The sequence below is a fragment of the Cervus elaphus genome, chromosome 15 (assembly GCF_910594005.1).
Source record: "Cervus elaphus chromosome 15, mCerEla1.1, whole genome shotgun sequence".
Classification (NCBI taxonomy): domain Eukaryota; kingdom Metazoa; phylum Chordata; class Mammalia; order Artiodactyla; family Cervidae; genus Cervus; species Cervus elaphus.
In genome coordinates, this window is record NC_057829.1 from 14518622 (window position 1) to 14536959 (window position 18338).

The following is an 18338-nucleotide window of genomic DNA, read 5'->3' on the forward strand; positions in this document are numbered from 1 at the left end:
TGGTAAATGTTTGTAGAATGAATATACAAATGAGTTATGCACAAACATCAAGATGATGAGGAAAAGGCAAGCATGTAAAGGAATCGAGCAGAATGTGATCAAATTAATTCTGTCTTGGACAACAGAAGTCTGTCCAGTGACCTGTAGCTACCAAAAGTGAAGAGCAGGATTTTTCACGTTGACAAGATGTAGCTACATAAAAAGTTTAAAGCATAGGCTTTTAACATATATGATTAAGACTCAGCATGAGTCAAGTGGTTGTGTCTGTAACAGCACCCACATGTCTGTATAAATAGGAAAACAGACAAGAACTGACGGAGTAATCACAAGATATGCCCCTAATGTCTTTTTTCAGGATTTCAAGTCCTGAAACACATATCTTAGACTATTTGAAGAATACTTGGAGAAAGGTGATCTAAATGAGCATAGTAAACAGTAACAGCTAGTTGTTACCATCAATCAAGTGGGCCATGTTGTCAGAGCCTCAGATTTGGTAAAACAAATCATGGTGTCAGCCAACTCCAAACTAGAAAGCAGGGTCTGTTCTTTTATTACAGTGTGTACTGTCAAAGCAGTCTGAGGTCTTCCTGTTGGTCCTGGGCTAGGCCACCCACTACTGACGGGAGGATGGAGCTGAGAGGTGGGCTGGTGCCAGAGGTATAGCCAGGGTAGAAATTATCTCCGTTTTATATTCCAACATAAATTAGCTCTGTGCCTCTCCTCTGTCCTTATCGCCTTTCCTTTCACTTAACACTAGATAATTAAAATTGACTGCAAGCTAGCTGCATTGAAATTAAGGATTAGGGTTAAGATAGGGGATTCATTAATTTAAAAAGATTGATTAAAGAAGCACTGTTTTTTGGCCTTTGTCAGATGTTTTAAGGGCCTGGGGTAACTACTGTAAGTAGTTAATATAAAACCAAATTTTTTTAAAAAGCTGTGTACCATAATAAATATTTATCACTAACAGTATTTTATTTTAAAATATTTTTAAACTTTTACTGATGTATTGCTTAACTCAGCATCTGTAAAGTATTATCATTTAAACAGGAACAACAAAACATGTCATCAATGTAAGAAAGGATGTAAATGTCTTTTTGTTGTTGTTCAGCCCCTAGGTTGTGTCCAACTCTTTGCGAACCCATGGAATCCCGCACACCAGGCTCCTCTGTCCTCCACTATCTCCCAGAGTTTGCTCAGATTCATGTCCATTGAGTCAGTGATGCTTTCTAACCATCTCATCCTCTGCTGCCCCTTTCTCCTTTTGCCTTCAGTCTTTCCCAGTCTCAGGGTCTTTTCCAGTAAGCTGGTTCTTTGTATCAGGTAGCCAAAGTATTGGAGCTTCAGCATCAGTCCTTCCAGTGACTATTCAGGGTTGATTTCCTTTAGTATTGACTGGCTTGATCTCCTTGCTGTCCAAGGGACGCTCAAGTCTTCTCTAGCACCACTATTTGGAAGCATTAATTCTTTGGCATTCAGCATTCTTTATGGTCCATTCGTACATGATTACTGGAAAAACCATAGCTTGGCCTGTATGGACCTTTGTTGGCAAAATGATGTCTCTGTTTTTTAATGTGCTGCCTAGGTTTATCATAGCTTTCCTTCCAAAGAGCAAGTGTCTTTTCATTTCATGGCTGCAGTCACTGTCCAAAGTTATTTTGAAGCCCAAGAAAATAAAATCTGACACTGCTTCCATTTTTTCCTCATTTATTTGCCATGAAGTGATGGGACTGGATGCCATGATCTTAGCTTTTTTAATGTTAAGTTTCAAGCTAGCGTTTTCACTCTCCTTCCACCCTCATCAAGAGATTCTTTAGTTCCCCTTCACTTTCTGTTATTGGGGTGGTTTTATCATCTACATATCTGAGGTTGTTGATATTTCTCCCGGCAATCTTGATTCCAGGTTGTGAGTCATCCAGCCTGGTATGATGTACTCTACATAGAAGTTAAATAAACAGAGCAACAGTAGACAGCTTTGACATACTCCTTTCTCAGTTTTGAATCAATCAGTTGTTCCATTGTTGTTTCTTGACCCACATACAGGTTTCTCAGAAGACAGGTAAGGTGGTCTGGTATTCCTGTCTGAGAATTTTCCAGTTTGTTATGATCCACACAGGTTAATGAATTTAGTGTAGTCAATGAAGCAGAAGTAGATGTTTTTCTGGAACTCCCTTGCTTTCTCTGTGATCCAATGTATGTTGGCAATTTGATCTCTGGTTCCTGAGCCTTTTCTAAATTCAGCTTGTACATCTGGAAGTTTTTAGTTCATATACTGCTGAAGCCTAGCTTGAAAGATTTTGAGCATTACCTTGCTAGCATGCAAAATGAACAAAACTGGACTGTAGTTTGAGCATTCTTTGGCATTGCCCTTATTTGGGATTGGAATGAAAACTGACCTTTTCCAGTCCTGTGGCCACTGCTGAGTTTTCCAACTTGCCGACATAATGAGTGCTGCATGTTCACAGCATCATCTGGTTTAGGATTTTAAATAGCTCAGTTAGAATTCTGTCACCCCATTAGTTTTATTTGAGTAATGCTTCCTATGGCCCACTTGATTTCACACTCCAAGATGTCTGGCTCTAGGAGAGTGACCACACTGTAGTGGTTATCCCACTTTTTTGTATAGTTATCCCACCTTTTCTGTACAGTTCATTTGTGCTTTCTTGCCACCTCTTTTTAATTTCTTCTGCTTCTATTAGGTCCTCACCATTTCTGTCCTTTATCATGCCCATCCATGCATCAAGTATTCCCCTGATGTCTCCAATTTTCTTGAAGAGATCTCTAGACTTTCCCACTCTATTTTTTCCTCTACTTCTTTGCATTGTTCATTTAAGAAGGCCTCCTTATCTCTCCTTGTTATTTTCTGGAACTGTGCATTCAATTGGGTATATCTTTCCCTTTATCCTTTGCCTTTTTCTTCTCTTCTTTCCTCAGCTATTTGTAAAGCCTACTCAGACAACCACTTTGCCTTCTTCCTTTTTTTCCCTTTGGGATGATTTTGGTCACTGCCTCCTATACAGTGTTAAGAACCTCCATCCATAGTTCTTTAGGCACTCAGTCTACCAGATGTAATCCCTTGAATCTATTTGTAACCTCCACTGTATAATCATAAGGGATTTGATCTAGGTCATACCTGAATGCCTTAGTCATTGCCCTACTTTCTTCAATTGAAGCCTGAATTTTGCAATAAGGAGCTCATACTCTGAGCCACAGTCAGATCCAAGTCTTGTTTATACTGACTGTATAGAGCTTCTCCATATTTGGCTGCAAAGAACACAGTCAGTCTGACTTCGTGTTGACCATCTGGTGACACCATGTGTGGCGTTGTCTTGGGCTGTTGGAAGTCGGCGCGTGCTCTGGCCCGGCGTGCGTGCTCTCTTGGCAGCACTGTTCGCCTGTGCCCTGCTTCATTTTGCACACCAAGGCCAAACTTGCTGTTGTTGCAGGTATCTCTTGACTTCCTACTTTTGCATTCTAGTCCCCTGTGATGAAAAGGACATTTATTTTTGCTGTTACTTCTGGAATATCTTGTAGGTCTTCATAGAACTGGTCAACTTCAGCTTCTTCGGCATCTATGGTTGGGCATAGGCTTGGATTACTGTGATGGTGGATAGTTTGCCTTGGAGATCATTCTGTCATTTTTGAGATTGCACCCAAGAACTGTGTTTCCAACTCTTTTGTTGACTATGATGGGTACCCCGTTTCTTCTAAGGCATTCTTGCCCAGAGTAGTAGATATAATGGTCATCTGAATGAAATTCATCCATTCCCATCCATTTTAGTTCCCTGCTTTCTAAGATGTCATTTTTGTACTAAGTCTTTAAAATATGGTGTTATTTCACATTTACAGAAAATTTTTAAATTTCCACTAGCAGATTTCAGGTGCTCAGTAGCCACAAGTTGCCAATGACTACTGTACTGATCAAAAAAGTTTTAAGTAATTTTCTTGACACCCTTTTCAAAGTCACCAACATATAGGTTTTCTCTGGGAATCCCTGTTATACCAGTTGTTCCACTGTAATTCTCGTTTTTAAAAATTTTTTATTGGAGTGCAGTTGCTTTCCAATGTTGTGTTAGTTTCTACTGTAGACCACAGTGAGTCAGCGATACATGTACATATATTTCCTCTTTTGGGGAATTTCCTCTAATTTAGGTCACCACGGACCACTGAGTAGAGTTTGCTGAGCTGTACACTGGACTCTCATTAATCATCTATTTTATACACAGTGTCAATAGTGTATACATGTCAGTCCCAATCTCCCAGTTCATCCCATCACCCTCCACTCCTTCCTTGGTGTCCATACATTTGTTCTCTACATCTGAGTCTCTATTTCTGTTTTGCAAATAAGATCATCTGTACCATTGTTTTAGATTCCACATATATGCATTAATATATATGATACTTGTTTTTCTGACCGACTTCACTCCATATGATAGTCTCTAGGTCCATCAATATCTTTATATATGATCCAATTTTGTTCCTTTTCATGGCTGAGTAATATTCCATTGTATATATGTACCACATTTTCTTTATCCATTCCTCTGTTGATGGACATTTAGGTTGCTTTTATTTCCCTTAAAGAAAGTAAATTTATCATTTGGACAGCAAGTCATATGGTCAGCCAGGCTGCTTCCATTTTGCCCAGTCTGGTCACTCCAGTGCAGGCATCATACTCTGCTCTGTGTCACCTTTGAGCCAATACCGCGCTGGTCGTTACTCCTCAATCTTTTTGGTGATTCTTACCTTCAATTGGTGGAGTGTTCCAGGGCTCAGGGCCTCTTCACTTTGGTCCTGGATCCTTTCCCCTACATATTCTTACCCAAAGAGGTAAAATATCTGTTTTTAAAAGAAAGAGAAACCTTATGAAGAAATTCCTTCCACTTGAGACCTATCTAGGACTTCTGAACCAGGAGATGAAAACAACTAGAGAAAATGATTAGTGGCCATACAGAACAGCGTTCTTAGATTTGGTGAATGCATTGATCCTAGAGGAGATTAGATAGATCTTATTAGCTCGGTGAGTGTCCTCTGCCCTCATCTCTCTGGGAATCCCTGCTGAAGCGGCATTTTTGGTAGAATTCCCAAAGGGAGGAGAGTTCATTGTTGATTAGGGTGGTAGGAATGGCTACACAGCTCTGCTAGATTCTCCAAAGCTGCTCTTGAACAGCGTGTGGATATCTGGTCAAGTACTTGGTATGGCTCACTAGTCTGTCACCCAGTTGTGCATGCCATTGGGTCTGAGAACCACAGACAATACGGAGAAATCTTTACCCACCAGATCAGGAGGAGAATCCAGACAAAGCTTGACATGGCTGTCTTAGAATTTCTCCTAAGAGATGGATATGTTTCTGTTGTAAGTTAAACCCAGGAACTCCAGCATCATTCTTTTCATTTCACATGTTCTTCTTCATTTTGGAGCACTCCCTTTCATGACCTCACTGCCCAGTTATGTTGGAGGGAAATGGGGTTTATGTGTGGTAATATCACAGAATTTCTTTGACCACAGGAAAGCACAAGTGTGGATACAGAGGCCCAGCCTGCATGCAAGAGGAGCCTGTAACTTTCCGTACCTTTATTGTGTCCTAGGGATCTTCCTTCCAATTCCTCACTTAATTCACATCAAATCAATTATAAAGAGCAAATGTTTCTGAATGCTGAGGGAGAATATGATTAATGATTATTAACTACAGAGACATTGTTGCTGAATTGCTGTCTCCCAAGTGTGCCGTTTTAAATGGCAAGAGCCTCCCTGAAAGCAATAACCAGCATTTCCTTAATGAAAAGCCAGTGTTTCAGTAAAGGATTTGCTGCGTTTCTGTAGCAACTGCTCTATTCAGCCCAAAACAATGAATTTGAAATATTTGAGTGATTAAAACTTTTAATTAAACCATGTTCTCTCTGGGCATTTCCACTTCAAGCCTGTCTCTCCTCTGCCTTTCAGCGGAACACTATCTCAGCAGTAGCAATTACATGGACTGCATTTCCTCGCTGACAGGAAGCAATGGCTGTAACCTGAACAGCTCTTTCAAAGGCTCTGACCTCCCTGAGCTCTTCAGCAAACTGGGCCTGGGCAAATATACAGACGTCTTCCAGCAACAAGAGGTCAGTCAGTATTTATTTTCCCAGGTGTCTTTTTCTTGGTTGTATGTGTGATGACTTCTAGAAGGAAATCACTCATTGACCTATGACTGTGCTTTCACTGAACATTTATTCAAGTCTCATAGTTTGTTTTTGCCAAGAAAATTGTCATTTCTTGTTTACTTAGTGCAACTGGTAAACACAGGATAGCAGACATATAGGAAATCGTGCTTGCAAAAACACTCACAGCCATCCTTCACCAGTTTTAGCTAAAAGACCTAATGAGTGTTGTGATTCACATTAACTTTTGATTCATACTTTCCTGAAAGTTGGCAGCAACTCTATATTTAAGAAGATTTTATTCCTTCATCGTTGTTATCTTTATTTGTGGCACTTAAATGTTAACAGCATCTGAAATAAATAACCATAGTTGTTTTTTGACACCATCCTAATTATGTTACTGAAGATTGTTCTCATAGAATATAATGTGCTTTTTATACATGTTTACTTACTAATTTACTGTTTGGGTTTTGTCTGAACTGAGACAGAACTAAGATGTCTTCTGAAACATCCCTACCATGGATTTTGGTCAAACTGATCAGCCATGGCCATGATGCACTGACATAAAGAGAAGACCCCCCTAAGCATGGTTCTTCTAATCGTGTTGTCATATTATCAAGGCACCAGAAACTATTCAGAGAATAGTTCTCTAAATGTATCAATTTTCCAAATCCTGACATCATCCAAGTTTCATGCTAGTTGGCTCTACTTCATGCTAAGAGTACATGCCAGTAATTCCCTGGCATGCATTAGTCAATAAAGAATCTAAGATTTTTATTAGGCACTTTATAGCATAAATTTAATGTATTGTCCATAATTTAAGTTTAATTGCTGAACTTTTTTTGTTCTTTTAACACCCCCCAAAATGTTGTCATGTGTATTTTGGACATTAGGACAACTATTTTGTTTCCTTTTTTCTAAATCTAAATTAGTATTCATTTAACCAAAGATTTTCTAAGTTGAATAACATGTTCATCATCTGTGCACTAAAGAACTGCATTTATTTACTTAGTCTTGCTGGTTAGATGCAAGTGGCTAATCGAGAAACTCATAGCTGAGGAATTTTAACTTGTTCATGCACATAAAGTTTTAGAAATAAGTAACTAGATGTTATTCGGTGATATCCTGGGTTTGTTTTTAATCTGTATTTCCTATTTGAAGATGCACAGAAATTAATTTAATATGGGTGCTTGTTATCTAGTTACCTCAAAAAGGAAGAAAACATGATAATATAAAGTCAGACTGGCAAACCGCAACCTGCAGACCTGCCTAATTTTGTAAATAAAATTTTGTTGGAACACAGCCATACCAACTCAGTTACCTCATATTGCCCATGATTGCTTTTGAGCTAAATCAGCAGAGTTTGAGTACTTGGAACAGAGATAGTATTGGCCTGGTGAGCCTAAACTAGTTATTCTCTGGCCCTTTAAAAAGAGTTTGAGGATCCCTGTAGTAGTCTCCACTGGATAGAAGTGCTAAAAAAAATGTATGTCCAGACCTGTTACAAATGATAAATGAAAGGGATTTTCAAGATCTGGATGTAACCTTCGAAATCAAAACAGAAAATTTCAAGTTAATTGCTATATAATTTGAATAAAAAGTGTATCTTAATATTTTCAGGTGTGTTGAAATTTGGTACTGTTCTCTTCATATAGGATATTTTCTCATACACAGATATGACTTAACAGGAATCCCCCATTAAGTAACTGTGTGAGATTTAATATATTGTAAGCAGGATGAAGATGAGTAACTTTCTCAGATGATATGTCTGAATACATTATTGCTAACCATATCTGCCAACTATTTTACCCCTTTGGTGAGCACACTGCATTATATCTAGGATCATGTTTAATGCCCCAAACAACCCTGTGAGGTATCATCAACCCTGAGTGCCCACAACTAGTAACTGCAGAATCAGAACTTGAACCCAAGCCTCTTTGACTTCAGAGCCCTTTGCCTTTCTGTCCCTCCAACAGTTTTCAAGGCAGGATGGGATTACTAGGGTGGTTCCCTCCACACATTTTTGCTGATGCCAGGAAGTACAATTACATTCTCTCTTGGAATACTTCATATGTGCCACTTTCAGAGATGGGCAGCTGGACTGAGCCAAGGGAGTCGTGGGTCCAAGTTACACTGTGATTCTGCTCTCATTTTTATTAGCGCACAATTAGAAATACTCTGTGTGGTATTATTCAGTCCCTTTTAATGGAGGTGTACTCACCTGAGTCAGAATCTGAAACCAAGACATATTTTCTCTCTTCTGGACAGCAGGTATGTATTCTTTATCAAGTCACGAAAAACTGCCATTTCATTTTCCCTTTTTGCTTTGACTTCCAGGATGCTAAGACCTAAGTTTGTTGCAGTGAGACTATCCAAAGTCTTATGCTAGAAATAGCAGTTTCATTTGACCACTTTTATGACTTAACTGTTGTCCCTTAGGTGTTTGTAACACCACCGTTCTTCTTTGGAAGCAGGCAGAGCATAACAAGTGTAGCAGTTAGTTGAACTTATACTGAGGAAGAACTAAGTACTTACTATATTTACCATAGATTTACTTGTTCACCCACAGATCGATCTTCAGACATTCCTCACTCTCACAGATCAAGATCTGAAGGAGCTGGGAATTACGACTTTTGGTGCCAGAAGGAAAATGCTGCTTGCAATTTCAGGTGAATATAACTGCTCTTTATATCTTAAAACCTGAAGACTCTCTGCCAGTGGTCTCAGCCAGTGGGGCTGGTTCTGCTTCCTACCTGGCAGCTGTGTGGTTGTGGTTTCAAAGTGTTTTTCCACTAACAGTGTAACAAATGCTGAGGATACCCCCACTCCTTCACCAAGGCACTGCCTGAAAACCTGCCTTGGCAAGTGTCATCCCTGAAAACAGATCTCTTCCGAGAGATCTAACCAGAATTTCCCTTTGCAGAACATGGGGATGGAGGAGGAGTTTGAATCTCTGTGTTGCAGTTGTGTTAAGCGCTAATCACTGGGTTCATGAGTATTCTGGATTGGCTGTCATGCTTTAAATACACATGTCCTTGTAGAGCAGCTGAGATCATTGCAGCAGAGAGAAAGACAATGTTCTTTGGTACAGCTGGAACCTGGCAGTATTTCTTGTCTTAATGCTTTTTAACTTTCCCCAAAGTTTTAATAAAATTTGTGAGTCACCGAAGAGGGTAGTATCCTGAAAGTAGTCACAGAATGAAAGAAAATCTAAAGGTCTGTCTCCCAGACCACTGCCTTTGTGCATCTTTTGCATGTTCTCTGTATAAGAAAATGTTATGTGTGTTTACTAGGTACCTCTCATGTGAAAGGAATGGCCAAGAGTCATAATATTGTACCTCAAAAGGTGTTTCGAGAAATATGAGGAAGAAATTTGGGAGGCAACAAAATAAGGTTATTGAAGATTTTCTGATTAAGTTCATGAATGCCAATTTTATATGTGTGCCAGTCTCTCAAAAAGAGACAGTAAGGGCAGAAGCCAAATGTCAGGTGTGATGAGAAAATTATGTTACTTTTTCAAAACACCAAATTTGCAGGCTATGCCTTTGAGGACAGCAGTGGCATCCAACTGGTGAAAGTTCTTTATAAACAACATTCGGTAAACAAATCATCAAATGAAATTAAAAGCCTCAGTGCTTTTCCATTTTATTTTAGCAGCAGATTGCTTTTCCATTGCATTGTAGAAGCAGATCAACCCCACCAACCTCCCCACAGGAAATCTTATATACAGACCTAATATCTGAAGCAGATACAAGCAGAATAGTCTTGAAATGGGGTAGAAACTCAGCTACTGAGCAGCCTGGTAGGCCTCTCCTTGGATAGAGCTCTTTACATAACAGTTTGAGAAGTCTTCCTGCCCGCTGTGTACCGAAGCTGCTGCACTGATGGAGCTCCATAGGGTGGCCACTGTTTCTTTTTCACTCGTAAGATTAGCTTGGTTATAGTGGAAGGAACACTATTCACATAAAGAGATCTGAGATTTGCATCTCCAAGTCATGCACCCTTGGGTGACTTTCCAGACCTCTTTTGATTTTGGTTTCTTAATCATGAAGATAGACTGGAGTAGATGAACATGTCAGGTCACCTTTCAGTTCTAAGATCTGTCGTTCAGTATGATATATCATCAGACAAGGTGAGGATAACCTACAATTTTAACAGTATGTATCATTAGTAGGGTACTCCCCCTTGTTCTTTTTTTTTTTTTTTTTAAACTGTCTGTGGCAGTAGAATAGTTTTCAACTTGTTTACCCAAAAGTTAAGTTTCAGAAGGCTACTTCTGAAATTCCCAAATTAACTTCATATATTTTTTATATTTCTTTTATTAATTTGAAAATGAAATTAATATACTACTTGAAACTTTAGTATATACTGTGGGGCCGCATGTCTAAATGTGGAGCCGCACATTTATACCACAGAAGTGTATGTTTCAGAACTCTATACTTTTTCACTAGAGGTCTGTGGGATGTCTGTGACTATATAATGAAAATTAAGTCGTTTCTTTGTGCAGCAACCCAATTCCAAACTGTAAAGCTTCCAGCAACAAGCAAATGTCTCTAAATGTTTTCATAGATTCCAGGTAGATCATCAGTACTTTTTACTCTGAAATACATTGGTGATGATTCTAAGTCAGTTTTGGTGCAGGGGGTGGAGGGGAGTATGGTCCAAAACATGAGGGGTTTTCAGTTCTCATTTAAGAAAAATATTTTCTCTAGCCATCCTCTTCAGTGTGATTCTATTGAGGTTATATCCTACTTCTACAGACTGCCTCTCTCTGGGGTTCACAGGTCTTCTTGCTTTTATAGGGAATTAGAAACTTTGAATAAGATGCCTTATGAATGCTCTGTACAGCAGGAAATGTTTGATTATTTTAAGGGTGATTTTGTTGAGTGCATTTGTTTGAACCTGGTAAATCATTTTCTCTGCAAGGAGTAAGGTTTTGAGAAACCCTTCATTGAAAAGCTTCTTTTTCCAATTCAGTTCCTCTGATAACAAAGACATTCATTTAAAGTCTCAGGACACTTCACTTCCAGATAGACGCAGGGTAGCAGGGCGGCCTTAACATTTGTCTTGTGGTTACATAGGTTGGCTAGATACAGAGTTTGCTCAAATTACTTTTTAAAATTTTTGTAGATTTTTAACTTATAATTGAGTTGTTCTTTCAGTATCAGGTTTTGGTTTGCTTTTAATCTTGGGCCAGAAGACACATATTTTAATATTACAGGAGGAGATGAGATTTCTCTCCTCTAGAGATGGATCAGAGAAAACAATTTTTTCCCCCCCCAAATACATAATTTTTGGAAAATTCATGGATTTCTCTCTGAGTATGGTAGTGATTGGTTAACTAAACGTACAGGGACTAAGTGACAGGAAGTTTAGCATCCTATTGACAGGCTTTCCACCACAGCCTCAGGTAGATCTAACATTTCCCGACCTATTCTTTTAGTTTGTGACTCTGTTCAGATCCGCAACAAGATCCTGAGAGCTGCCAGGATTGTGTGAACCTTGGAATTTCAAAGAAAAAGGTTGGTATTTTCTCAAACTATCCCTTAGGCTTACTGAAAAAAATCAGAAGAGGGAGCTTGCTTTTTAATTTAAAAAACAAAAACTAAAGTCTCTTCAGTAGGGCTTTGGTCCTTGATAATCTCTCTTAAAAGATTTCTCTCTCTGCTTCACACTCAGAATATCTCTGTGTATGTACTCTTAGAAATTACATCTTTAGGGAATGGCTGAAATTCTTCGTGATTATTTATTCTCTCAAAAATCTAGTTGATGTGACTTTTCAGAATGAAGTTTTCAATGTCTATTAAAATTTCTTGTCTTCAACGGCCCAATTATTCTCCATGAGCATCTGAAAACAGTGTTTGATCTAACTCCTTTCTTTTCCGTCTCTGTAGTGGGGGAATGAATGTCCTCCTGACTCATGGGTTCTTGCCCCAAAAGAAAATGGAGGCCAAAGAAGGTCTCCTATCTGAAGGTGATAAAACTTTTCCAGGCTGTGTTTAAGGGGAATTGTTTATTTTTAACTCTCCTATAAGTTTGCCTTTAAATATATTCAATTCTGTCTTGAATTGTGAATTTTATATATTGTTTTTAAAATGAGATACATGTAATAGGAATGTCATTGCTACTGTGTTTCTGTAGGAACTTGAGACAGTAGCTATCTGTATGCATGCCTGCATGTGTCTATTGCTTGTAATATTTTCCTTCTTTATTTTGTAAGCTTTGTTTTTCTATTTAAAAAGTAATTTTGGTATAAATTATGAAGGAAAGCTCTGTTATCTGGCATACCTGGAACTACCAGTTTCTCAGCTTTGTACTCCTGATACCTCAGGTGGTCTCTGCCCAATGGATGGATCACAGCAGCTTGTGGCATAGTCCTTTGCATCAGGCAGGCAGGGTTTCAGCTCTGTCACCAGCAGCCATGTGGGCAAGTTACTTCATCTGTTTGTAAAACGCAACTTTCTTACCTGTAAAATTGAGGCTAGTAATACTATCTGCCCCTCAAGGAGGAATTAAATAGCACAGGACGAATGTAGGCTGTAATAAATTACTGTTGTTTCTCTTCTCCCCTAAGACCTAAATGTGCACAGAAGGGCATGTCTCCACTCTTGCATCACCCCTATGAGACAGACAGTTACATTTTGGAAAGCAGTGGGGTGAAATGTTAAGGGTTCTGGTCCCTCTTTAAGAACTTGGGAGACAAGAGTGTGTCTGGCCATATGGCTGTCCCTGGCCACCTCTGACCCCCTGCCAGCTGCTTGAGTCTGTTCTCATCCCCAGCATTCCTGTAGCAAGCCGTAGCTTTCTGTGACCTCAGAATTTAGAATGGGGTTGTGTGCATGTGTATGGTTGAAGAAGTACTGTGTACTACGCAGATTATCAAAGGTACTGAGTCATGTGCTTCACCACCCTCCTAGAGAAAGACAACAGCTCTAAGCATATGAACTGTTTAACCCGTATATTTGAGATAGAATAAATCTGAAGATACAGTTGACTCTTGAACCACATGAGAGTTAATCCTAATGTAACTTATAGTCACCTTCGTATCTACAGTTTCTTTGCAGCTTCCACCCGCCCTGTAATACTGTAGTATTTACTGTTGAAAAATATCCATCTATAAGTAGACCCACACTCTTCAAATCTGCAGTATTCAGGGTCAGCTGTATTTTCATTTGGTGGCTATCAGAAATACTGCTTTCTAGTCTGACAATTCTGTTTACCTGTATGTATTCATTAGTAATAATTACATCAGTTGACTTGAGGATTTGTGAATGTGTGTATGGAGGGGAGGACAGGGCATTGTATGGTCATAAACAAGGTAGGCTGCCTCAGTTTTTCACTATTCTGATTAATAATTTTTAGTTGGGAAAAGACAAACTAAACAGCACTCTCATTCAAAACTAAATTATTTAAAACTAAATTCCAGGATCTTGTAGTTTTTCCCTGAAAATCTGGATTCACATATTGGTTGTTTTCAATTGTATTGATTTCCTTAACTGTTGCTGTTTTTACTAAGTTGATTTTTTATTCAAAGAAACCTCTCACTGATATATTTCTTCATATAACTCTTTCTGACTTGAGGAGTGTAGGCATCGGAGTCAGTGGAGCCACTGACTTAACACGTGTGGCTTAGCACGTCAGTGTGCTTTTTCAGTATTCTCACGTTTAGGTATGAGGTCCTCTTTTCATGTCTGACTTAAATAATATAATGATCACTGTGTTTGACATGGATGAGTCTAATGAGCTGTAATAATGTACTATGTCACTGGTAATACATCCTGTCATATACCTTTCACCAACTTTGATGGTCTCCCTCCCTTTGCCTCTGAAAGGACATTTAGGGTAGGTCAAACTATTTTGTATATTTGGGTTTGAAAGGGTTCTGAGAACTACATATTCCCCAGGGAGTTTATAAACTGCAGCAAAATGATTTGTTGTCCTTGGTTCTCTCAGCTACACATGCTACCTTTCATATCAGACTTTTGATTTTGAGCATTTCAAAAATTTCTTGATGGTCAGCTTAAAGGTTTTCCTTTTGCCTACCTACCGGACTTCCTCCCCCCGCTCCCCCTCCACACAACCTACCGCATCACCGTTTTCTGAGCTCTTCTGCCAAGTCCTGAAGACTATAGAACTTCTCCCTTGGGTTCCTAATAAGTCTCTGTTTCTCTCTCCAGAACTAAATAAAAACCGAAGAAAGCTCTTTGAACCACCAAATACACGCACCTCTTTCCTGGAAGGTGGAGCAAGTGGGAGGCTACCCCGTCAGTATCACTCAGACATTGCTAGCGTCAGTGGCCGCTGGTAGCAGTACCCTCCAGGCATATGCCCTCCAACTCTGTCAAGTCGGATGCAGAAGATCTGTGAGCGGCCTTCACTGCACACCGTCCTCAGCATTCTGGGTGTCTGGTATCAGGACCAAAGCATCTTATTCACACCTGAACTTTGTGCCAAGAAGGAAGAAAAGAGAAGATGTTCTTATGTCATCATATCAAATGCCACATGTGGATTACTTTTTTTTCCTAATGGCAACTGGACAGAATTTGCAATATGGGGGTAGGGCTTTATTTTCTCTTTTTATTTACCTATATAACATATGCACTGATTTTTTACTTAACATGAAGGATGAGTTGACATCTGGGATGCCAGAAAACACAGAAGTTATTTTGTTTGCTTGTTTTAGTACTTGGGGATTTTTTAAAAAAAAATAATCAAAGTGGGATTTTCTGGTACTGCTTTAAAATAATTATTGAGGTCTTTCAGCACTTTACACTTTCTAATTTCTTGTCCTGTGGAAATTCTCTCTCTCTCATTTTTATGTCACCTGATGTATTGGTACAAATCAGATTTAGTCACATTTTTCTGACTGCGTTAAACTTTTATTTGAAATAGTACTGGATTATTAGTTTTTGTGCAGGATATTCTGTGACTTTGGGAAACCTAAGTGACTCCACTTGGTTATGGACCAGTTCTGTTCATTTATGTCAACATCCTAGAAATACTTTATAATGAACCAAGTTCACTGGAACAGGTGCGAGCAAAGAAAGATCAAATGAACTTTGCAATATTAACCCTTTGCAGTCATCATATTTAGCTGCTGCCTTTATTGCTAAAGTGATTTTAATGGTTGTCTGAAGGCAAAGGGCTATTTTTAGTATACTGCCACTAAAGGACACTTATTTATATCAAACTTTTATTTTTTAGATATTATAAGCATACAGTACATAACTGATTAAATTGATATCTACTAGAGATTTATGGTAGAGAATGGATGGCATTCAATAACTGGAGCCCTAGATTGTCACTTTATTTAAAAAAGACAAATAATCATCTGACAAGACAGCACTGTTGCCATGAGGAGGAAAAAAATACATTACTATCCTTATGTACACATTAGCTGTGCTCCATATGGTCACAGGACTTTCCTAAAACCATATCAGTCTGCTTGAAGTAGACTTGGGTTTCTTGAGACTGGAAAGATTTTATTTAAGTCTCTATCTAGGGTGACAGTTTATAAAGATAGCAGAGTTCTGAAGGAGGAAAAGTATGACTATTCTGTAAGCGGCTAAACTCATTGTTACAATCTTGATACTGTGAAAGTCCAAGAAATTAGGCAACATTGTTTTCTAGGTCTTTTCAGACATCTTTTTGTGGATTTATGAAGGGTTTTCAATCCATGAAGACAATCACTAAGTGCCTCTCTTTCTTCAAAGCAATATTGTTTCCAAGTGTATTAATTTGTTGGAAAACTTTCCCGTTAGGAAATGTGGTGACTTACCTGTACTGTAATGCCTTATTTATGTTCAGTATTCAAGACTTCTTTTGCATGGACACAAACCACTGTCAAGTGCTCTCCACAGAAGGTGTTAGAGTCATGCAAACAATTGGGGACTTTCATACAAATGTGGGATAAGAAATACTTGGCTAATCATTAAAGTAAGAACAAAAACCAAGAGAGAAATACTGCACACAGAACAATTTTCACTTAAAAAGTATTGGTTACCTTGAAGGCATAGGTAATGGGCCTGTCATAAAGTTATCAATTATAATAGCACTAAGAGGATGTCCATTCCTAAAAGGAACTGTATCTACTTATGGATGTAGAACTAAATTGTTGCCTTTGCAAACAGAAGGGAATCATCCTGCACACAGGGAACATGGATGCAGGTCAGCACATAGAGCTCCCTGACATATGCGGCTATATGAACACATCATGCCACACATTCAACATACAATAAGAATTCCAGATTTGTTTCCTGTGCAAAAATACTCTAAATTTTATCATTTCTTTAGTAAGATCTTGGCCCCCGCAAAATAGTCATTTGGAGTCTTCTCCCAACTCTCCACCATGCATTTGCAACAGGAGGAAGATGGAATGAATTTGTAGTATTGAGTGGACATAGGTTTTATGAACAGTGCTTTGATATTATGCCAAAGGGAAAACTCCCCCAATTAAACTTAGATTAAATAGAGTGGCTAAAAAAATAAAAACACTGGAAAGTACTTTTCTCACTTTCTCGACGCAATGAAGGGAGTATGACGCTGCAGTCTATGGTGTTGTCAGTGTTACGTGGTGCACAAAATATCTGGATTATTTGAATAAATGTTTTTAGCCAATCTGTGCCTTAATAGTGACCGGTTATCTGTAAATATAGAACAGATACAGATTGTATTTTTGTGTGGGTTTTGTCCTCTTAGTGATTTTTTTAAAAATGAGAGATGGAATTAAACATTGAAAATGGGAATTTTTTCTAAACTAATCAGTTGTTATATGAAAAATAAATTTATATAACCCCTTTGTATTGCTCTTGCTACATGAAATGTGTCTCTGTTTTCTAACTTTTCTGTTCTCAGCAGAATTGAAAGACATTTCTGCAAGTAGAATTAAAAGATCCACTGTCCATACTCTGGTTTTGCATTGACAGTCCTCATTTTCAGCCAAAAACTAAGGCACTTTATTTTAGCCAGAGAATCCAGCACCAGTAATCAATCCTTGTTTCTGTGGCCACCCATAGGTACGTATAGAAAGAGTAAGATGATGGAACAGGTTTTATTCTTGTTCATTCTTCTTTTTTAAAAATACAGACTCAAGTGTATGATTGCTTTGACAACCTCATCCATCAGCAAAGGAGCTCCTTACTAAAGTGATGCTGGGTTTCCTGACCCAGGTTCCCATTTCAGAGACTGACTATGCCAGCATACTGAATGGTTATTGTGCCCTGCTCTGGGAGTATGTCTGAACTTATTCTCAAACAGAATGGATACTGGACTATTAATTCTGATATTTGTCTAAATCTCAAAGAAACCCTAGCCATTATACTCCCAGATTTATCCCCACTTGAATTACTTGTGCTGGTGGTTCTTAAAAATTGTTTCTAGCACAATAGTTCTTTTGATAACTAAAATATTACTGTGAACCCAATATTCAAGTATTCATTCATTATACAAATACTTAAATGAGGGCTAAGTGCAGGCCCTGTTCGAACACCAGTAAATGAAACATAAACCCTTATTCTCACTAAACTTACATTTGAAATGAAGAAAGATGGAACTGATGAAGAGGGATTGAAGGATGAAACACCTACCCTTCGACACAGGCCTCCATGCATTTACAGCTTTCCAAGGGAACTTGAGTGCTGTCCAGAAATCATGCTTTTTGACAAAATGGTTGAAAGTACCCATCTCATAGAAACAGGCTTGTGCTTTCAATGCACGAATTATTCACAGCCTCCTTTCCTCCTCTGTGTTTCATAGGTTTAATCACATTCTTGAAAGGAGTGTGTGATCAAAAGTGATGGTACAGCTTTATATGATGATGCATCACTTCTTAGATTTGACTCCAGGTGACTCTGCCATATTTAGAAATCAGATTTACCTTGAAAGAACATGAGGTTTCTACCCCTGAGGATAGTCTGAGAATGCAGTCATAGAGAATGGTATCACCAAGATGGTGACAGTTCATTCCTCCTTCATTTCCCCTAACTAAAAGAAAAACTAAAAACTACTCATGGATAAGATAAGAGGGGCTTGCAACAACCAGCCCTTGGATCTTGGCAGTCTGTGTTCCTATCTGCAGTGCCCAAGTAGTAGTCCCAAGCAGTAGCTTTGCTCATCTGCAGAACCAAGAAGGTAGCACAGTCTGACCAGGGAACTCAGGCTCCGGAGCCTGGTCTGCCCCACCCTCTGTAGATTGTGACTGC

At 38.8% G+C, this 18338-nt stretch overlaps 1 protein-coding gene and 1 long non-coding RNA gene across 7 annotated transcripts in view; one reads left to right on the plus strand and one right to left on the minus strand.

The window, feature by feature from the left end:
- Positions 1 to 12515, minus strand: part of LOC122708769 — a 45566-nt gene extending 33051 nt beyond the window's left edge. For all 3 annotated transcript variants that reach the window (XR_006345306.1, XR_006345307.1, XR_006345305.1), the window contains exons 1-3: positions 12427 to 12515; positions 5571 to 5654; positions 4744 to 4836 (exon numbers count right to left, since the gene is read on the minus strand). This is a non-coding gene — a long non-coding RNA (uncharacterized LOC122708769). The remainder of the gene's footprint in view (positions 1 to 4743; positions 4837 to 5570; positions 5655 to 12426) is intronic.
- Positions 1 to 16936, plus strand: part of BICC1 (BicC family RNA binding protein 1) — a 360147-nt gene extending 343211 nt beyond the window's left edge. For 3 of the 4 annotated variants that reach the window (XM_043925258.1, XM_043925257.1, XM_043925260.1), the window contains 3 exons: positions 5942 to 6102; positions 8708 to 8807; positions 14316 to 16936. In XM_043925258.1, coding sequence (XP_043781193.1) covers positions 5942 to 6102; positions 8708 to 8807; positions 14316 to 14446 — 392 coding nt within the window. In that variant the 3' untranslated portion in view covers positions 14447 to 16936. Of the gene's footprint in view, positions 1 to 5941; positions 6103 to 8707; positions 8808 to 11581; positions 11661 to 14315 lie in introns of those variants that run through there. The other variant, XM_043925259.1, reaches the window with a different exon arrangement.
- The last annotated feature ends 1402 nt before the right edge of the window (positions 16937 to 18338 follow it).